General features: G+C 27.6%; 1 protein-coding gene across 6 annotated transcripts in view; it reads left to right on the top strand.

Annotated features, from left to right (window-relative positions):
* Positions 1-19,302, top strand: part of LOC105145547 (octopamine receptor beta-1R) — a 42,109-nt gene that overhangs the window by 14,486 nt on the left and 8,321 nt on the right. For 5 of the 6 annotated variants that reach the window (XM_087405422.1, XM_011055176.2, XM_087405420.1 and 2 more), the window contains exon 4: positions 14,567-14,678. In XM_087405422.1, the coding sequence (XP_087261548.1) occupies positions 14,567-14,678 (112 nt within the window). Of the gene's footprint in view, positions 1-1,283; positions 1,582-14,566; positions 14,679-19,302 lie in introns of those variants that run through there. The other variant, XM_011055177.2, reaches the window with a different exon arrangement.

Below are 19,302 nucleotides of genomic sequence, written 5' to 3'. Positions count from 1 at the left end.
AGCCACAAATCGAGATGATTTCACAACCACGTGATCCACAGACGCTATACACATCACGTTCTGATTAGAATATTACATATCGTAGTAAATATACGTGCGTTTAAATCTAAAATATAAATATAACTTATAAACTTTTTAAAATAGTTTCAAGTGAATTGTATTATAAGGCACTCATCAAATATATTTCATTCTATCAGATGTAATTTCTCGAAATTTAATTATTTTAGATATTACTTATTATAAATTTCATTAAATAACAAAAAATACAAGATTTTTAGTTTTTTCATAAAACAATACAAAGATAAGAAGGGCACATAAAATTCAAACAAACAATCAAACATGTAAAAAGATATAATATATTCGTTATATAGATTAAAACATTTCAGAACAATATGTATGAGACTTATATTACATATTTCTGCATCTCCATTAAGCCATTTTCAGATACTTAATACAAATATGTAATCATGGTATTACCTTAGCATAAATTTTATTTTATTAAGATTTTTATTCTATTGATTTTTATTGTTGTATTAGGTGTTGGAATTAATTCGTAGCGTTTTACAAGTGATGGGAAGTACTTTCATTAATATATTTTTTAATGCTCATGTGAAATAAATAACATTCTTTCATTAAAAACGCTACGAATTAATTCCAACACCTAATATATATATCATTAATCATTTATTATTACTTTTATTAAACTTGACTTAATAAGACGTTATTAAAATAAATTAATGTTGTATTGAATCTTTGTCCCTTTCATCTTACAATTTTAATTTGAAGTTTAGTTACAAAGGTATTATATATAACATTAAAAATTACAAATTCGATCAAACTTCATCTCGTTTCGCCACTTTTAACATTCAACTTTAGGTATCCTCGCTACCAACCCCATTAAAAGTTCGTTGAAGCGAAGTTCCACGCGAATAGAAGCGCTGGTGATAGTTTTTAAAGCCCTCAGAAGTTGACGAATGCAGAATTACTAAATCTCATTAAGGATCGTAATTGTGATGCAAAGAGCTTTCGTTCATATAATCAAACTATGGTTTCTCTTTTAAATATTTTTGCGTAAAATTAATCAAATATATTTCAAATAGATGTACAAATAAATGTACAAAGGTGTAAGATATCTTTTTTGCGATTCTCTGTGACTATAACATAAGAACTATCATCCCCTCTTCTGCTCCTTGCAGAGCTTACCTATCCTCCCTTAAAATTTCGCCCCTCTGTTTCTCGTGCTCTCTCTTTCTCTCTCTTTCTCTCTTGCTCTCTTTTTCCAGTTTGGTTTTCTCTCACTCCCGCAACGCATTCACCAGATATTGAGCGAACAAGTCGCGGGCGAGAGGGTGCTACCCCGGACGGGAGGGTGTTCCCGTTGGAGCTGGCTGACTGGCTGGCTGCTGCAGTCGCGTTCACTGACCTACCTCAGCCTGCTTGCTGGGTCGAGAGATCGAGTCTACCGTTCTCATGATGTCGTATTACCTACTAGTTTAGCTTTATTTCGATTCATTCACAGGATCGAATCTTTCGCAAATGTAATTGTGAATTAAAGACCAGAAATAGAAAGAAATAAACATATACATGTATAATTCTGTGCGACCTATCAGATCTACTAGATCGTCAAACATATAAAAATGTCCCACAAGTTTCTTATTTTAATTTTATTCATCTATAATTAAAAAATTATAGGAGTCTTGATACTTTTTATTGAAATCAATTCCGATTTCTTTTCTAGCATTTAATTTAAAAAATTTTACATTTATTAACTGCTTCATTACTGAAAATACTAAAATATACACACACATTATATATATATATATATATATATATATATATATATATATATAAACTAGGGGAGAGTTGTCAAATGCATACCACTTAACCTGCTTTTTATTATGTTTTCCATTTAGTACTGTTTTGTATGGAAATGTACATTAGAAATTATAACTTGAAGTTTCGGACGCTTATTATTACATGTTTAACTAACTTTTCACCAATAACAAATTAATTTGTTATAAATCTTTTTGTAACATGCTACAAAAAGTATGATTTAGGCAACTGGTCGCCTAAATTATATCTGTAGATATTTTTTATCATATTTCCTTTCAAAGTATTGAATTTATGAAAATAATTGAAATTAAGTATAGATCAATAAAAGAAATCTTTAATTAATGCCTAAGAATGAAGTAATAATTAATTTTAATAAATTTTATTGAAGAAAATCAAGTATTTTATAATTATTAAATAATAATTATTAAACAATAATAATGAAAAGACAAATGACATCGAAATAAAATTGAAATTAAATATATTTTTGCACTTGATATTTGTATTAATCAATTATTAATTTTATTAATGTCAATTATCAGATTTATCTTGCGATGGCACGATTTAAGAAACGTGATGGATTTTGTAAAGTATCGATTTAATCTTTATAATGGTTGCAAATATGTGTGATAATATTGATAATAATTACTTTATACAATGAATGTACAATATTCTACACAATAAATCTTCTTTTATATACAAAATACAAAAATTTAATGAAATTTATAATGAAATTGGATGATCAGCTACATAAGTTGATTAAAAATTGCGTTGTTATCAGCTACATAAGTTGATTAAAAATTAATATCAGATGTGCCTGATTTTTTAAAGCGTCGCTAATGTCCAAAAAACAAGACATAGACTTTTATATTTGTGTATATTATTCATTTCTTATGTATTTTATATTATTGTTACTATGAGTCCGAGTTACGCATGAAGCGTACATACATCATTTGTCCTTGTTGTTCACCAAATAAAGAAGGATAAAACATCATGCGCTTCTGCGTAATTTGGAACGCATCCTAAATGTTATTTATATTTAGTTATTAAGTAATAATATAAAATATTAACGAGGTACGATTTAAGTGACTAGCATTCGACAACTCTCTCTTATATAAAACGAAAAAATAATATGTAATACTAAAATTAATATTAACACCATAGATTAAGTTTTATGAAATGAACATTTATCAAATTATAATATAAACACATAAATTATATATACATATTTTATATATATATTCTCTTGGAATAAACCTAGGTCGAATAAATCTTGATCAACTTTTTATAACCAACAAAACTGAGAGAACGTGCTTTGCAAGTTAGAGCGTGCGTAGGAAGTATCCTACAAAACCTCTGCAATGGAATTACGCATTCCTTCCAATTTTTTATTATCAAATTTATCAATGGTCTTGATAATCACAATATAAAAAACGATGAAAGAAAATCGATCAATAACTGTAGAAGCAATCCATTTACACATCCATTTACACACTGTACCTACTATCTTACGTCACTAAAATCTATTGTTCATATCCTACGTCAGAGCACATTTCCGTAAATGCGTGGGTATTTAGTCAAAAAAATATTAATATTTTTAATCAACAGAAAATATTTCTATTATCTAAATACTTAAATTTCCAATTAATATCTTCTTATCTGATATACATTTCTTAACAAAATTTTTTAACAAAAAAAAAACAAAATAAAAAAGACAAGCTTACCTCGAGCTTACCTCGGAGATTAGACTTTTTTATTCGAGAGAATTGTCGTATAGGATAATACACCGTGTGGCTCTGCCGGATTACGATTTTCTCGTTCCGCGAAATGAACAGTGCTGGATCAGTTCCCGCTTTGTACGATTCGTCATTCTGGACGTTCATGAGAACGGTTCCGATCTTTTCCATTTTCTATTTTACGACTCCCGCGAAGTCACGCCATAATGTGTGTCTATCGATGATGAAAGTGTGGCGGCTAAATGAAAAGCTTATTGGCAGGCGAATCGACCGTGAAGTATCGACAGCTTAACGTGATTGTGTCTACGTGAACTTCAATTTTTATGGGAGGAGTCTAAAACAACATGACGAAAATTGCTTTTTATCGATGACTGCCAATTTCGTTAAAAGATAAAATCTATTTTTCATATTTTTTTTATTTATTTGCTTTTAACTAATCACAAAATATTTCATAAAAATTTTTATTTATTTGAATTTAACTCATTAAAATTCTATTATTTTTATTAAAATAATTATTATTTTCATAGAGAATTATTTATTATTAAAGTATTATTATATATATATATTTTTATTAAGTTAATATTATCAATTTCATTTTTAAAAGAATTTTTTTAGAATATCTTTTTTTATCTTGGGATTTTTTTAAGGACATTAGAAATAATTCAGCAACTGCGAAAAACTGTCAAATAAAGCGCTGAACATTATATATAACATGATTTATGATTCTTTTTTTTGTTACTGGTCTGTTACAAGTTAGTGGTCTGTTAGAAGTTGGATTGATGTTGATTGATATGTCTTATTTACTATATTTTTGTTTGTTTTTCATGCCATAGGGCCATGGCCACAGGGGCCACACAAAAAACTTAAGCAGTAAGTCATAAGTAATAAAGAAATCAATATGTTAAATTGATTACGTTATGGTCTTACGGTCTCTAATGTAATTAGTTAATTCACTTATTGCTTACGTTTTACTGTTTAAATTTTTTGTGTGCTATGACCCATAGTTTTCACGTGATCATTTCATAATGTGAATACATATACGGGGTGTGTCAAAGTAATCGCTAAATATTTCTTGAGCAGATAGAGCGAATTAAACTGAGTCGAAAAGTCCTCTACTCATTTGCAATTTTGCAATTTTTGCAATAATTAACAAAATAGATTATTAAAAATTGCCGAAAATTTTTTAATAATTTTTTATTCAAATACCATCAACTTTGTAAAAAAATTGCTAGAGACAAAAATTGTTTATTTTCTTCTCTAAAAATTTTTATCAACTTTTTAGTACTGCATTTTCTTATTTTTATTAACATGAGAAAATACGATATTAAACAATTTTGAAAAATTTTTGTTTACAGTTTTTCTATAAAGTTGATGGTATTTGAGTAAAAATTATTAAAGACCAATTTTCGACAATTTTTAATAATTAATATCTTGTTAACTATTACGAAAATTACAAAATGGTAGAGGACATTTCGACTCAGGTTAGTCCGCTCTATCTGCCCTTGAAATATTTGGCGATTTGGAACATCCTGTATGTATATATATATATATATATATATATATATATATATATATATATATATATATATATATACACACACGCACACACATGCACAATGTTCAGTGTAATAGTTCACACGACTTTTCGGACACTTTCGACAGTCAGACAAAAAAAAGTTGAAAGATGAATATTTATCTGTTTTCATACAGATTACACATGCAATAAAAAAATATTTAAAAAAATTTTTTTTTAATAAAAAAAATCAAATTTATCTTAAATTTTTTAAATAGTATATTTTAAATTAATAACATCAATAAAAGTAATATTTCGGTGATTTGAAATTCTTAAAGATCCTTACAATATTATGAAAAAAAATTGTATAATGCCATTTAAAGATTTAAGATAACTTTGATTTTTTTATGAAACAAAATTTTTTAAATATTTTTTTATTGCATGTTGCAGCACTTGTAGCCTGTATGAAAGATAAATATTTACCTTTCAATTTTTTTTAAACTGTCGGAAGTGTCCGAAAAGTGCAGATCTTTACGCTGAACACCCTGTATATATATATATATATATATATATATATATATATATATATATGTGTGTGTATGCAATATGTATATATATAATATGAAATTATGAAATGATCACGTGAAAACTATAAATCATAGTACACAGAGAAATTAAACAGTAAAAATGTATCTAAGCAATAAGCGAATTAACCAATCACATTAGAGATCGAAAAGATATATCCACATAATTTGCATAGCCGCATAAAAGATGCATAAAAAAATTCCAGTCGTATTTTTCTTATAAAGACACTCGTAAAATGTGATTGGATAATTTTCTTTACGTTATGCGGCTATGCAAGTTTGGGTATACTCTAAGACCATAACGTAAACAGTAATCAATTCAACATGTTAATTTCTTTATTGCTTACGACTTAGAATCTCACTTTAAGAAGTGAAAATCGAGCCAATCTTGAAAAAGAATAGGTCTCGGAATAACTCAATTTTCAATCTTTAAAAATGAGATTTCATTCTTAATGACAATTTACTAAAAGTTTTAAATATGTGTGTGTGGTGACGGTGATGTATGTGTCTGTGTGTTGTGTGTGTGTGTGTGTGTGTTTGTGTGTGTGCGCGCACATGTATGTAAAACTCTTAACATTTTTCTTAAATTAACTATCACAAATTAATCGCAATGTCAGATTATCTTAATTTCTTTATATCTTTATTTTATTTTCTCAAAGATACTTCAAAACCGCCCAATCAAATCGAATCGATATACATATAGAACGATAACCTGATTCACACTGTAGGCCCGCGCAACGCCTGTCTTGTCGAACACCTCGCGACCTAATTTTGCGAAAGGCCTTTCAGAAACGTCGACATTTAGCTAAGTACATATCATTCCTGCGTGCGTATGTGTGACGCGTCTATGTGTATATATATATATGTGTACAACCGCGTCAGGGATGCATCATTAAAGCGGTTAGATGGAATGAAGGCGTAGACCGATTTCCGAGGATGGTGCATTTCAGCTACGTTGCACGTTGCACGCCTATTAACCACCGGAGCGATATCAGGGGTCAAATCTCGATGCGAGTTCGATTGAGTACGCATTAAATTTCATTTCTTGCTGAAGAAGACTTATTGCGTCTTGCTATGAAACTATTAAAGTTACTATAAATGATTGAACTATATTATTGCAGCACATGCGAAAATGTATACAATTATAATTATATAATAACCGCAGGAGCATAGAAAAAGGATAGTAATAAAAAATTTATATAATATATATTTATATAATGATTTGTACAATAAAGAGAATATATTAAAAAATTATTTTGCTTGTTCGAAATTAAATTTTAAAATAAAATAAAATGTATAGTTTGTACATAGTTTCTAGAAATTCAGATTTAGAATTTGGCGCCCAATCCTTTTCACACAGCTATTTTAGTTTTCTCTTTAATAGTCTTTTCCGCAGAGCACAATACTGTCTGGTTGTTGCGAGAGAGAATAATGCATACAGTTCCGTTGAAACATTCCATGGAGATCTATATCGTATGTCGTGTTTCTCTATAGCGGCAACTCGATATGCAACATCTATATCAATCTCATCTCCTCGCGAATCACGTTCCCAATAATAGACGCGACCGGGAAGAAGAAACGACTCGTTTCAGTTAGTTGTGGATGGCAGAATTACGTGTTATAGAAGAACGAAATGGAGTTATTAAGATTCTAGTAATATTCTCTCTGCATACATAAAAGAACATTGCATATTATTTTTTTATGATATGAATTTTTAAATTAATATAAGTTACAAAATTCACATCATAAAAAAAATATATATATATCATCTTATTGTTAGTAACTTTAATAATTAAATATATTAATAATTAATATGTATTATCATCTTTTTTCTAAATATTTTTTAAATTTAAATAAACATTTTTTAAATAATTTCGCAATTATGATATTCGCAATGATTTTGATACTAAAAAGTTACTATATCAGAAAAAATTTTCTAGCAAATTATAATTCCCCAGTAAATTTTTTATGAAAGCAACATTTTAAAACGTTGATGAAACGTTGTGAACATTATTTGTCTATTTTACCTTGCGCATACAATAAAAGAATTATAATATCCATAATTATTCATAATTTATGCATTCTTTCTTATTAATATTTCTATTGAGTGTAATTCATCCATTATAATCATGTCTTATCCCATCTGATATTTGAATAAAGCTTCGTGTTCGCTATCTGAAGGGTTAAACCTCCCACACGACGTGGATGACGTGTCAAATTTGAAGTACCATTTCATTGGCCTGTACAATAGGAAATTTGACAGCAATACCAAATAGCTATCTATTTCAAATACAAGATAAAAAAGTCGCCGAATATCACAAGTATTCTTATTACATATACAATGTATATTACTAATTTATACTCAACAAATTCTATTACGTATTATTATAATGTATTTTTCGATCTTTTTATTACGGAAAAATCATTTCTAGGAGTTCCGAACAGGTCATTTGTCAGTTTGAGACTCTGATGTACGTTTAACAGCCGGTTTATTTGCCTGTCCGTCTGTCAGTTAGTGAGAAATGAAACACATGTAATTGCCAAAGCCGACAGAGTCGCGTATTGTGGACAAAATGAACAGAGAATTTTCATAAAGTTCAGCAAAAACACTTCTTTTCTGTCAGTGAAATTTCGTCGGACAATTTCCATGGTGATGGAATTTTGCCTTCATAATTACATAAGTACATCATTATGCGATTATATCCTGACACGGAGTTCGCGTGAAAAAACTCGAAGTTTAACAGGATATTGTATGGAAGAGTGTAGTTTGAACGGATCGATTTTTCGATCCATTATCGATTATAATTTAATTGATTATGGTTTTATTGAATCATTAGTCCATTCGTTATCGTGTCACTTGTGACAAGACACATTCAGCATGAATTATGTATTGCTTAGTACGCAGAAAAGAAGAAATAGCGAGAGAAAAAAAGAGAGGGAGAGAGAGAGAAAGAAAGAGGGAGAGAGAGAGAGAGAGAGAGAGAGAGAGCAAATTAAAAACAATTATACATAAAAAATATTATATATAGTAGAAATATTTAAAATAAAATTAATTATATTTTTATACAATTTTTTGAAACAATATAGAAATACATATAGAAATGATTTATATTGGGTAATGAAAAAAAAACAGTAGGATAAAGTCTATGAGATATCTTTTTTTAAAAGCTTGTAATTTATTTAATATTTTGCAACCTGAATTTTTACTTTCATGACAAATTTATGGGAAATATATTTAAGTTTTATCGTTAATCAAAAGTTAGCAGTTGATAATAGCTATACTTTATCGCATATGAAATTTTTTATCAAAAGTGCCGATTTTGATCATTTAAAAAAAGGATTCTTTATATGAGATACAAGGATTTTCTTTTATAAGATGGTATCCCATACAAGGAAAAAATATAGATAAGCTTTTTATACTACATACAAGTAGAAATAAAGAATTTAAATATGTTATACATAATAATTATATAATTTTTCAATGTATGTGTATGTGAGTATGTGTGTATTGAATTGTTTAGATACTCTCATATTAGCTAAAAATATCCTGAGTATCTTATATTACCACTTCCATGCCTTGTGGTTTCACGATCACTAAATCTAATCTTTACACTTAAATAAATCATTATATCACGTGTTTTCTTCTAAATACGATCTTACTCGATGATCATTATATACAGACTTTATTACCCAATATTTATTTTTTATAATAAAACAAGATTTAAAGACTAACCTCAATAAAATTTGACAACATTCAATTTCACAAATCTTTTTTTGCAACAACTACACGCATGATCTAATAATGAATTTTCTACTAAACAGGTTTCACACTAAGAATAAAAAGTTTATGATAGAACTAAACACATGCTCTTATTAGTTTAGCAATAAAAAGCTATCTCATATTAAGAATCTATCCCATAATAGACGACTTTACCCTAATATATAATATCTTGCAGTCTTAAAAATTACAAAAATATAATTTACTAAATTAAGAAACTGTTGTAAAAAATTTTACTTATGGTAAAAAAAATTTAATTATAATAGCGTTATAATTTAATAACGTTATTTAATTTTACTAACGAACATAAAGAAATATTATAATTAGTTGCGAGCATATATTCGTACATAATAATACATATATAAAATATGTATAATTACACAAACAAAAAATAAATGATAAATATTTATAAATTTTTAATTTTATAAATTTTATAAAAGATATTTCATCCACTAAATAGTAAATATATTATATATATTGTATATAATGTGCTATTTCTTCACATTCTCATGCCACAGAAATTTCATTTTTCTCCTAGGAAAGTGAAATTCTCATTGGTTGAAGAGATTGCGATAATATATCATTGTTCATCACTGATATATTCACTTGTCGTTACCCATCTGTTTTCAAAAGAGAAAGAAAATTGGACCACAAAAATGTTGAAGATATTTCCCCGGAGACACCAAGTAACGAGCGACATATTAAGACGCAGCTTTAGTTCGCAAGATTATGCGATGCGAAATAAGGTCGGATTGTCTTGTATCTCCGATTATCCTGCGCGCGCGTGTATGGTACATGTACAGGGTGATTAGTAACAGAGAATATGCTGCTGATATGTATACATTTTAATTAATAAATATCTTGTAGAGAATAAGACTTATGAGATTTTTCACTTAAAATTTTAATATTCAGTATTAAGAAAGGTTTTGCAGATTTTTGTAAATCATTACATACAGTAAATAATAAAACACAAAACATTAGACGAGATAAATAATTTTCCAGTCATATGAAGTTTAAATAGATTTATGTTTTAAAAACATATTACATATTATAAAAATATATTATGTAAATCTAAATTTTCTATTGAAAATTACATTCTTAGAATAGATATCATATATCTATAAAATATTCAGATTCTATGTTTAAAATTAGATATCATAAACTTTTTTATATATTATAGAATAATAGTATGTAATATGTGTTATGATGAATTAACGTATATGTGTTAAAAAATTATTTTAAGTTTAATTATTTTTATTTAGAAATAAGAATTTTATGTATATACATACATGCATACACATATATATATATATATATATATATATATATATATATACATAAAATTCTTATTTCTATTAGGTGTTGGAATTAATTCGTAGCGTTTTTAATGAAAGAATGTTATTTATTTCACATGAGCATTAAAAAATACATTAATGAAAGTACTTCCCATCACTTGTAAAACGCTACGAATTAATTCCAACACCTAATAACTTTAAAATAATTTTTTAACACATATACGTTAATTCATCATAACACATATTACGTACTATTATTCTATATAAAAAAGTTTATGATATCTAATTTTAAAAACATAAATAGAATCTGAATATTTTTTTTGCTTATGTAAATTTATATTTAAATCCTAATAAATTGATACGCACTTATTGTCAAGGATTAACTCTAAAATTCGCCGTCACTTATAATTTCTCGCTAAAATCACCCTGTATGTACAGACGCTTCTTATATCTTGATAGACGAGAGCATTGATTGCACGAAAGCACTGAGCATCGACCAACCAACCAACCTAAATCTGCCTCAGTACGCCTGAGCACGCGAACCCTTCAGCCTTCTGTCTGGACGGACACTCTTCCTTCCATTCTCGTATTATCTAAACAACAACTACTCCGTCTCTCTCTTTTCCGAATATAACCCCAAGTGAATTCGCTCTGTCTGCGGTTTTCTGAGTCCCGTTGCACATCCGCAAGAGTACTTAGAGATTCACGATTTCTGTGTACTGATGAAACTTTTAAGTCTCCATTACTGAACTATCAAAACAACTCGCACTAAAATAATTCTTTTTAAAGAAATATTTGTCATAATTTCAATTGCTCAATAAAAAAGCGGGATTAAATATAAATGCATATAAAGAACGTTTTTAAAATATATATTAATATATAAAATATTATATTTTTATAATTATTCTGCAAAAGTGACTTATGTGACTTCTGTTTAGCTATAAGCCTCTCTACTTAATTAAAATTTAATGAATAAATTATATAATACTATTTCTGCATTTTATGAAGTTACAAGAAAAAATTTACGTACTTATTTCGTTTAGCCAAAAAAAAATTTGTTATGTATATATTAATGGAAGGAAGATGACTAGACCGTGAGTCCTCCTCATTATTAACGACTGATTGATTCAAATACGTAGAATTTATATGAAATACGGAAATCATAGAATTTATACGTGATACTAAAGTAATTTTGATTTTTGCGCTATATCCCTTAAAGTATTTTTTTCTTGAAACAAACAGTTTCGTTCCTATATATTCATTTAAAATTGCAAAATTACACATATTATTTAACTATGCAAAAGATATCTTTAATTTATGCTTCGCGCGCGAATAATTTTGATTTTTGCAACCTTTAAAAGACTTTTCTCTTGACATTAGAAATATAATCAGCAAAATAAATAAAATATCTTTAAAATGAAAAAGATTATTAAATCAATTATGCATTATAATTAATCTACAACTTATGCGCTTTCCTTTATCTACGCAGTCCGTTTTTGCATTGTACGCTTTAAAAAAATTTTATGTCTCTGATGTCAATAGAAAAATTTCTTAATGATGCTCATTTTATGAGATGCTAAAAAGTAGCATCAGCATAAATAGCACATAAATCCTGTAATTTTCTAAATTAGTTGTTGCTAACACGTAAAAGAGCACAAATTCACTGACAACATATATTCAATCTTTCCTAGGAAAGAATTGTTATTAGCTAAACAAAATAAATTTTTTCTTGTGAATTTATAAAGTGCATAAATAGTGCATTGTTATATAATTTATTCCTTAAATTTTGGTTAAGCGAATGGAGTCAACTAGAATAGAATTTCTAGAACTACCAGAGTCTGACCATTTTCTCTTATGATTGGCATGCCCGCACAATGGCAGTATCAATCGAGAACGCACATATATTCACTAATTGAGAGCAAACACACATTTTGGACACGCATGCCATTTTTAGGGCATGGCCAGACTTTGGTAGTTCTAGGGACTCTAAACTAGACAGACATGCTTATATGTTTACATCGAATGTCTCAATTAAATTTTAATAAATACAATTTAGTAAATTTTTTCCAGTTTAAGTAACAAATGTCTTTACGTTTTATGAGTATATTACCGTTTTTTGCATATAAAGATTATTATTATCTATTCCTCTGAAAAGGGAGCTTTTTTACGACGGCAGAAACTTTCTCGCGAAACATTGACTGACGAGATTAAATGGCCAGTGCGTGTTAATAGCTTGTGGAAAAATTTCCATGTATGATGATGTTCGCTCGCAGTGCGATTATCACAGTTGTGCGCTACGATAACAACGCTTGATGGCACGTTGTGCAAGGTAATTATATCAGAAATTGGGTAGGCCGGCTTTTAATGGCTTTTGCAGAAAAGCTCTCGGGAGAAACTCGAGAAAAAAACGTGATAATATGAGAGGTAGAGAGAGAGGGGGGGGGGAGGGAGAAGCAGATATTTTTCATTAAATCTCGTTGAATTCATTGATTAACGCTTTATGATCTGAATTTTTATTGCTAATCAATACTTTTATTTAATTATATTATATTCTTAAATGTATTATAATGAATTTATAAATGCAGAACAAATCAAGGATTAAAATAATATAAACAAATTATTTAATAATTTTAAAGTTATTTTATTCTTTTTTCTAATTTGATGTATTGCATCGCGAAATTTATCCGATTTTTTCACTCACATTTAAAGAAAAATTTGCATTTACCAAACAATTTCTTACTGTGTCAATACAGTAAAATCATTTATAATCATTTATAATCTTTATAATTTCAAATAGAGAATTTTTCCACAGAAATTAAGAAACAATTTAATATATTTATACAAATATATGATTAATGAATTATTTGTATCAATTTGTTTTTATTATATATTGTTAATAAATAATTATAATTCATTCATACACATAGTTTTGTTATAATTATATTTATCCAAAATAATTATATTTTATCCAAAATTTGTTAAAATTAAAATACTTTGATAAGTTTAAATCAAGTCATACAAGATGAAATAGAAAAAAGAATTAAATCATGCTTCAAAAATTAAATAAATTCATAAAATATAAAATACAATGATTGAATTGCTCTTTTCTTCTTTTAACTTTAAAACTTTTAAATCGTGAAATTAAAATTATTAAAATAAAAATAAATAGAATAAGATAAGAAAAAGGAAAAAATTAATTACAAAGAGAGAAATTAATTATAGAAATTAATTATCTTATATGAGTTTCGGTTTAATTTCAAATAATCAACAATCAATTTGACTTCGCTAAATTGCAGAGTGGGATTGTTACCAACTCATATAACTAATTAAAGGTTGAGAGTTGTGTGTAACTGAATCTCCCATTAATATGAATTTCCATAGAAAAATATAAAATTAGTATTAAATATACTAGAAGAATCATTATAATATTAATATTAGAACTGCATTTCGGATCTAGTTTACATTCTATAATGATAATTATGTAAACAACTCTAGTCTCGTTGAATTTGAATTAAAATTTAAACCAATTCAACGCGTGTAATGGAATGTACTATGTTAATACTCATGCTTCATACTCTACATAAATCTACGTTATACACAACGCGCATATTTAATACATAATTACAGATACAATAATTATCCATAAAATTTCCATAAAGAACTGCGATATTTCCGTCCGTCTGATAACATAAAATCTTTTTTAAGATTTCTTTTATATGAGATAAATTAAGATTTATTAAAAGCTTAATTTATTTGACTGATACTAATTATAAAATATTAAATTTCTCAAAAAGTTAGCATCACATAATTTGATTATTTTTATGTTTCAGGTACTTCGATACGACAGCAAACAAAAAGTTGGCGGGCCGAACACAAAGCTGCGAGAACACTCGGTATAATTATGGGGGCGTTTCTCCTTTGTTGGTTGCCATTCTTCATTTGGTGAGCATCAAGTGAAAAAAAATTTAATAATTTAATTTCTTTAAAAAAGGTTTTTTATGATTTTAATTAGAAAAAAATAGTAAAAAAATTTTCAAATAATTTGATTAAGATTTTATTCTATTTCTAATTAATCGAAGAGTTTGTCGATGAAAAGAGAAAACTAAAGATCAAGATGCCAATAAAATGTAAAATAGAAAAGCAGATGTAAATCTTTGATTTACATCTATAATTTAAATTCTTATTAATTCAAAGAAAAAATGGAATTAATTCAATTTAAATATTTGTAAATTAAGAATTTCAAAGAATTGTAGAATCAAATGATTTGTAGAATCAAATTGAGTAAATAAAATGTCTATCTTACAAGGCAATTGTCGAAGCTGTCTCTCACTAATTTTAGACTTGATATGTTGTCTGCTTATCTCAAGATTTGAAAAATCCCCTAAAGAAAAGAATTTTTCCATTTTCGACATTTTCAAAAAATATGAATACATTGTTAAGAATATAAAATATTATAAAACTTTTATGTAAATTATTTTTTCCTCATATACCTCATAGTTTCAAGGATATTTATTGGATATTAATAAAAAAATTATTATTTTGGGTGTTATTTCTTTAAACTTTGAGATAAGAAGATAAAAAATGAGCTTAATGTTTTTATATGCTCTATCCAAAATTATCAAAATCGATGAAGGACAGTTCCGATAATTGCCTTGATCTTTTAAAATATATTAAATAATAATAAATAAAAATTAATGTATTAAAAATTTATTTAAACTATATTCTCTTACTGATTGTATACACACTCACACACACACACTAAAGGAATAAATTTCTAATGACGTCAACAAAAGAAAGAACACAGAGAAGAGCTCGATCTCATCAAATAAAATAGTTTATAGTATATTTCAGTGAAAATTCATTTAGCCCACTTTACTTTGTAGAAATTTTGCTGTGGAATTTATATATCGAATTGTTTTATCAAGAGTAAGAGAGAAGGAAAAAGAGAGAGAAAGAAAAAGAAGTCAAAAGCTTTGCTGATGCCAAATGTCTAAAGTTAGTAGAGGAAGAGACGATCTCGTCCGCCCCATGTTTTATTAATGCAAGCTCGGAAAGTGCATCTCTATGGAGTTTGCCGAGGGCTTACCCTACTCTCTCCGCAAGCTTGCTCGCAGTTTGACTATTTGCTTGACTAAGCGTCACGACCGTAGCGGAATATGAAGGTCTCTCTTAGAAAGACTCGACGAAGAAAAAAACTTTGCCTCAAAGCGATTTCGATCCAAAATTCAAAATAGATAATGCGGGAGACAGATATGGTCTGTACGAACAAATTGATAGGTATCTCGGAAATTTGTTTAGCCTCAGGATGTGTGCAAATCCCTTTAGGCACGCAATAATTATACATGATGTAGTCACTTACCACTTAGATGAGTTTATCCCTGAAGGAATGGATTTCGCAGTAAAACTATGTTTTTAGGATTACGTGGAAAGTAGCAAGAATAAAGGAGTTTAAAATAGAATGAGTAAAAGTACTTAAATTTTAAATTACTATGAAAAGTTCGTCATTTACAGATTCGCTCTTTAAAATTGCTATTAAAATTAAAAAGATTTAATGAAGCATTTTATACGGATAATTTTAAAAGTATATTGTAAAAAAAGATATGATAAAATTATAATTAATTATATTCTTGTATATAAAGCCCATATTATACCATTTTATTTTATTTTCTTAATAAAATACTACATATTAAATCGGTTTTTATTGAATGCATTATAGTAATTTTGTTAAATAGCAAATGATGATGATGAATAAATATGCTCGATTGAATTTCCGTCGGAAAATGAGCTCTCTATGGAAATAGAGCGAAGCAATGCAGATATATGGACGTGCAACGGAACACCTCGATTTTGCAACTCGATTTTTATTCATGCAAATGCACAAAGCGCATCACTCTACTGACCTAAAAGCTCGCGTTAGTTTCCTAGTTCGGCCATTTTCCGAATCGCGTTATCGACTTTTGTACAATCGATTCACTTTTATTGTATGAATTTAATGTATTTTTAAGAAAATATCCAAATAAAATATCCAATACGTAAACCTCTTTAATTCACCCTTTAACGTTTATAGTTATTTACATTTTTTTGTATTCAATCTCGATAACCTGCTAATATTTTATATTTTTATTTTATTATGTGTTCGATATTGTGTGTTCTTCTTTCTCCATGTGATATATGTTTCGCGAGATGTGCGACAGAAGTAACAATAGAGATATATTGAAAAACAATACAACGAGATAAATCCGTAGGAGCGGATGTAGTTATATAGAAGAGATCAACTGCGTTTTCAAAGTCCAATTTGTTTGATTGATATCGGTGGCTTTATAATTTTCGTCAAACGGAGATAACTGTGACCACAAATCCACGTCGATCCATTTAATATTGCACTATATCGGTATCGATGCTTTGCACATTAATAATAATACGATTGTGTGGTCGAAAATACGATTGCATTACGTTTTTAGCCTTATTTCGATTTATATAGAATATCCAATATTCCAGTTAATGAGGCAATTTTTTAGTGACATGAAATGCATAAAATAAGCTTTCCTTTAGAGAAAATCGCGCAAAATTTTTGCAATAAAATGTATAGCTTTGAAATTATTTGTTGCTTTTTTCATATTTCATTAATTTAATTTTGGAATATAAATAATTATATTGAACTGCATTATTCCTCTTAATTTAAACTAATAATTGACGTGATAACTTTGCAAATTACTGGAACAGTTATAATAGGTTCTGTTTAATAGATATACCTTCAAATTTACTTCATTAAACTTTTAGGATTTATATTGCATTTTTTCAAGCACTTCTAAATCATAGGAAATTTCGAATTTCGTTACAAAATTGTGGGTGCTACGTGTGCTGAATTCAGGACATGAATCTTATTTTTACGTTGATTTTCACCCACGTAGAAAAGGTAATATTGAAATATTGATTCAAAATCTACACATAATTCAGTAGATGCATGTATATGCGAAATACCCAACGCAGATGTCTGTAGAAAAACAGATGAGGCATACGTTTTCTCCGATGTAGTTTTGGCATAAAACAAATCCCATAAATATCTGAGTTCTATATTTGTATTCGTGCTTTCAAGATACGGCTAACACTGCACTGAAGTACATGTCCTTATTGAAAATTATAGCGCACCGTATTTGGCTGATCTATTCTCTTGATCTTTTCCCTACAGATTTATAACTGTCTTGATTATTGATGTTACCACGGCATGATCATTCTTAATGATTTACGTTATTGTGTTATTTATAGTACTGTATTTATAGTACTATATTTATAGTACTGTTTATTACAAAAAAATAAAAAATCGTTTTTTTTACATAACAAATAATTTTATATAACGAAAGAAGGTAAAGATAATATGAATAACATATTATATTTTTTATATTTTGTAAAATTTGTGAGAGAGTTATTTATACACATTTTTTTAGATCAATTATATATTAGAGGAAATCCCCCTATGAGATATGCGCCTAATATGAGATAGAGGCGTTTCTGCTAAACTAATAGACGCTATCTATTGGTTCCATCATGAATTTATTACTCTTGAATTGAAAACTATTTAATAGAAAATTCATTATTAGATCACGCCATAGTCATTGTAAAAAAAAATTTTAGAATTTGGATGTCTTCAAGTTTCATTGAGATGAGCCTTTAAACATTGTTTATTATTTAATAAATAAATATTTGGCAATAAATTCTTCATGTAGTGATAGAGTAAGGTCGTATTAATAGAAAAATACAAGATATGTTGAATTGCTTAATTACAGAAGTTAAATTTGATCATAAAACCGTAAGATGTGCAAATCGTAATACAAGATCCAGAATATTTCTAATATGAAATAACTCATGCTCCCATGTCATAATCGTTGCTAAAGTATAAATGTTATTGTATAATAATAAAAAGGACAACCGGAACGTCGAGTGCCTATTTCTGCGAAATTTTGATTTTAATTATCAGAAGACGAGTTTTGAGTATAATATATCGCATACTCATTTTTCGCGCACCCTGGCTGTGTTTGTTTGTATTTAAGAAATATTAAATAAAGTTTTTTTAATTACAATACTGATATACTTTGCGTTTTATTATTGATTTCTCGGGGCATCTCATATTAGGAATACAATTGACTTTGCGTTTTTGACTTTGCGATTCACTTTTACATTTCTTTAATTTTCAAAATAATGGAATTTGAATTATATATATATATATATATATATATATATATATATATATATATAAATTTTATATAACATTATTTTAAAACTTATTAAATTCCCTTCAAAATGATCTATTATTTTTTTTAATTCTGCTCATAAACTTCTTTAGTTTACAGCATTACCTTAGTTTAGGCATTTACCCAAAATGCCTAAACTTGATGCCAAAATGAACTTATAATAGGTATCTTATAATAGGTGCTTTTTCCTTATGCCTTTTCGAAAATATGTTAAATAATATTATTCTTTGAAATGTAATTCTAAATTCAATTCTTACAAATATGGATTTAAAATTGGAGATAATTTCTTAACGTATATTTATGTAACACTTAATCTT

The sequence above is a fragment of the Acromyrmex echinatior genome, chromosome 4, assembly GCF_024713525.1.
Source record: "Acromyrmex echinatior isolate Ae372 chromosome 4, ASM2471352v2, whole genome shotgun sequence".
Taxonomy (NCBI): domain Eukaryota; kingdom Metazoa; phylum Arthropoda; class Insecta; order Hymenoptera; family Formicidae; genus Acromyrmex; species Acromyrmex echinatior.
The sequence above is the reverse complement of the archived record's forward strand: the minus strand, read 5'-3'. Positions and strand labels throughout refer to the sequence as shown.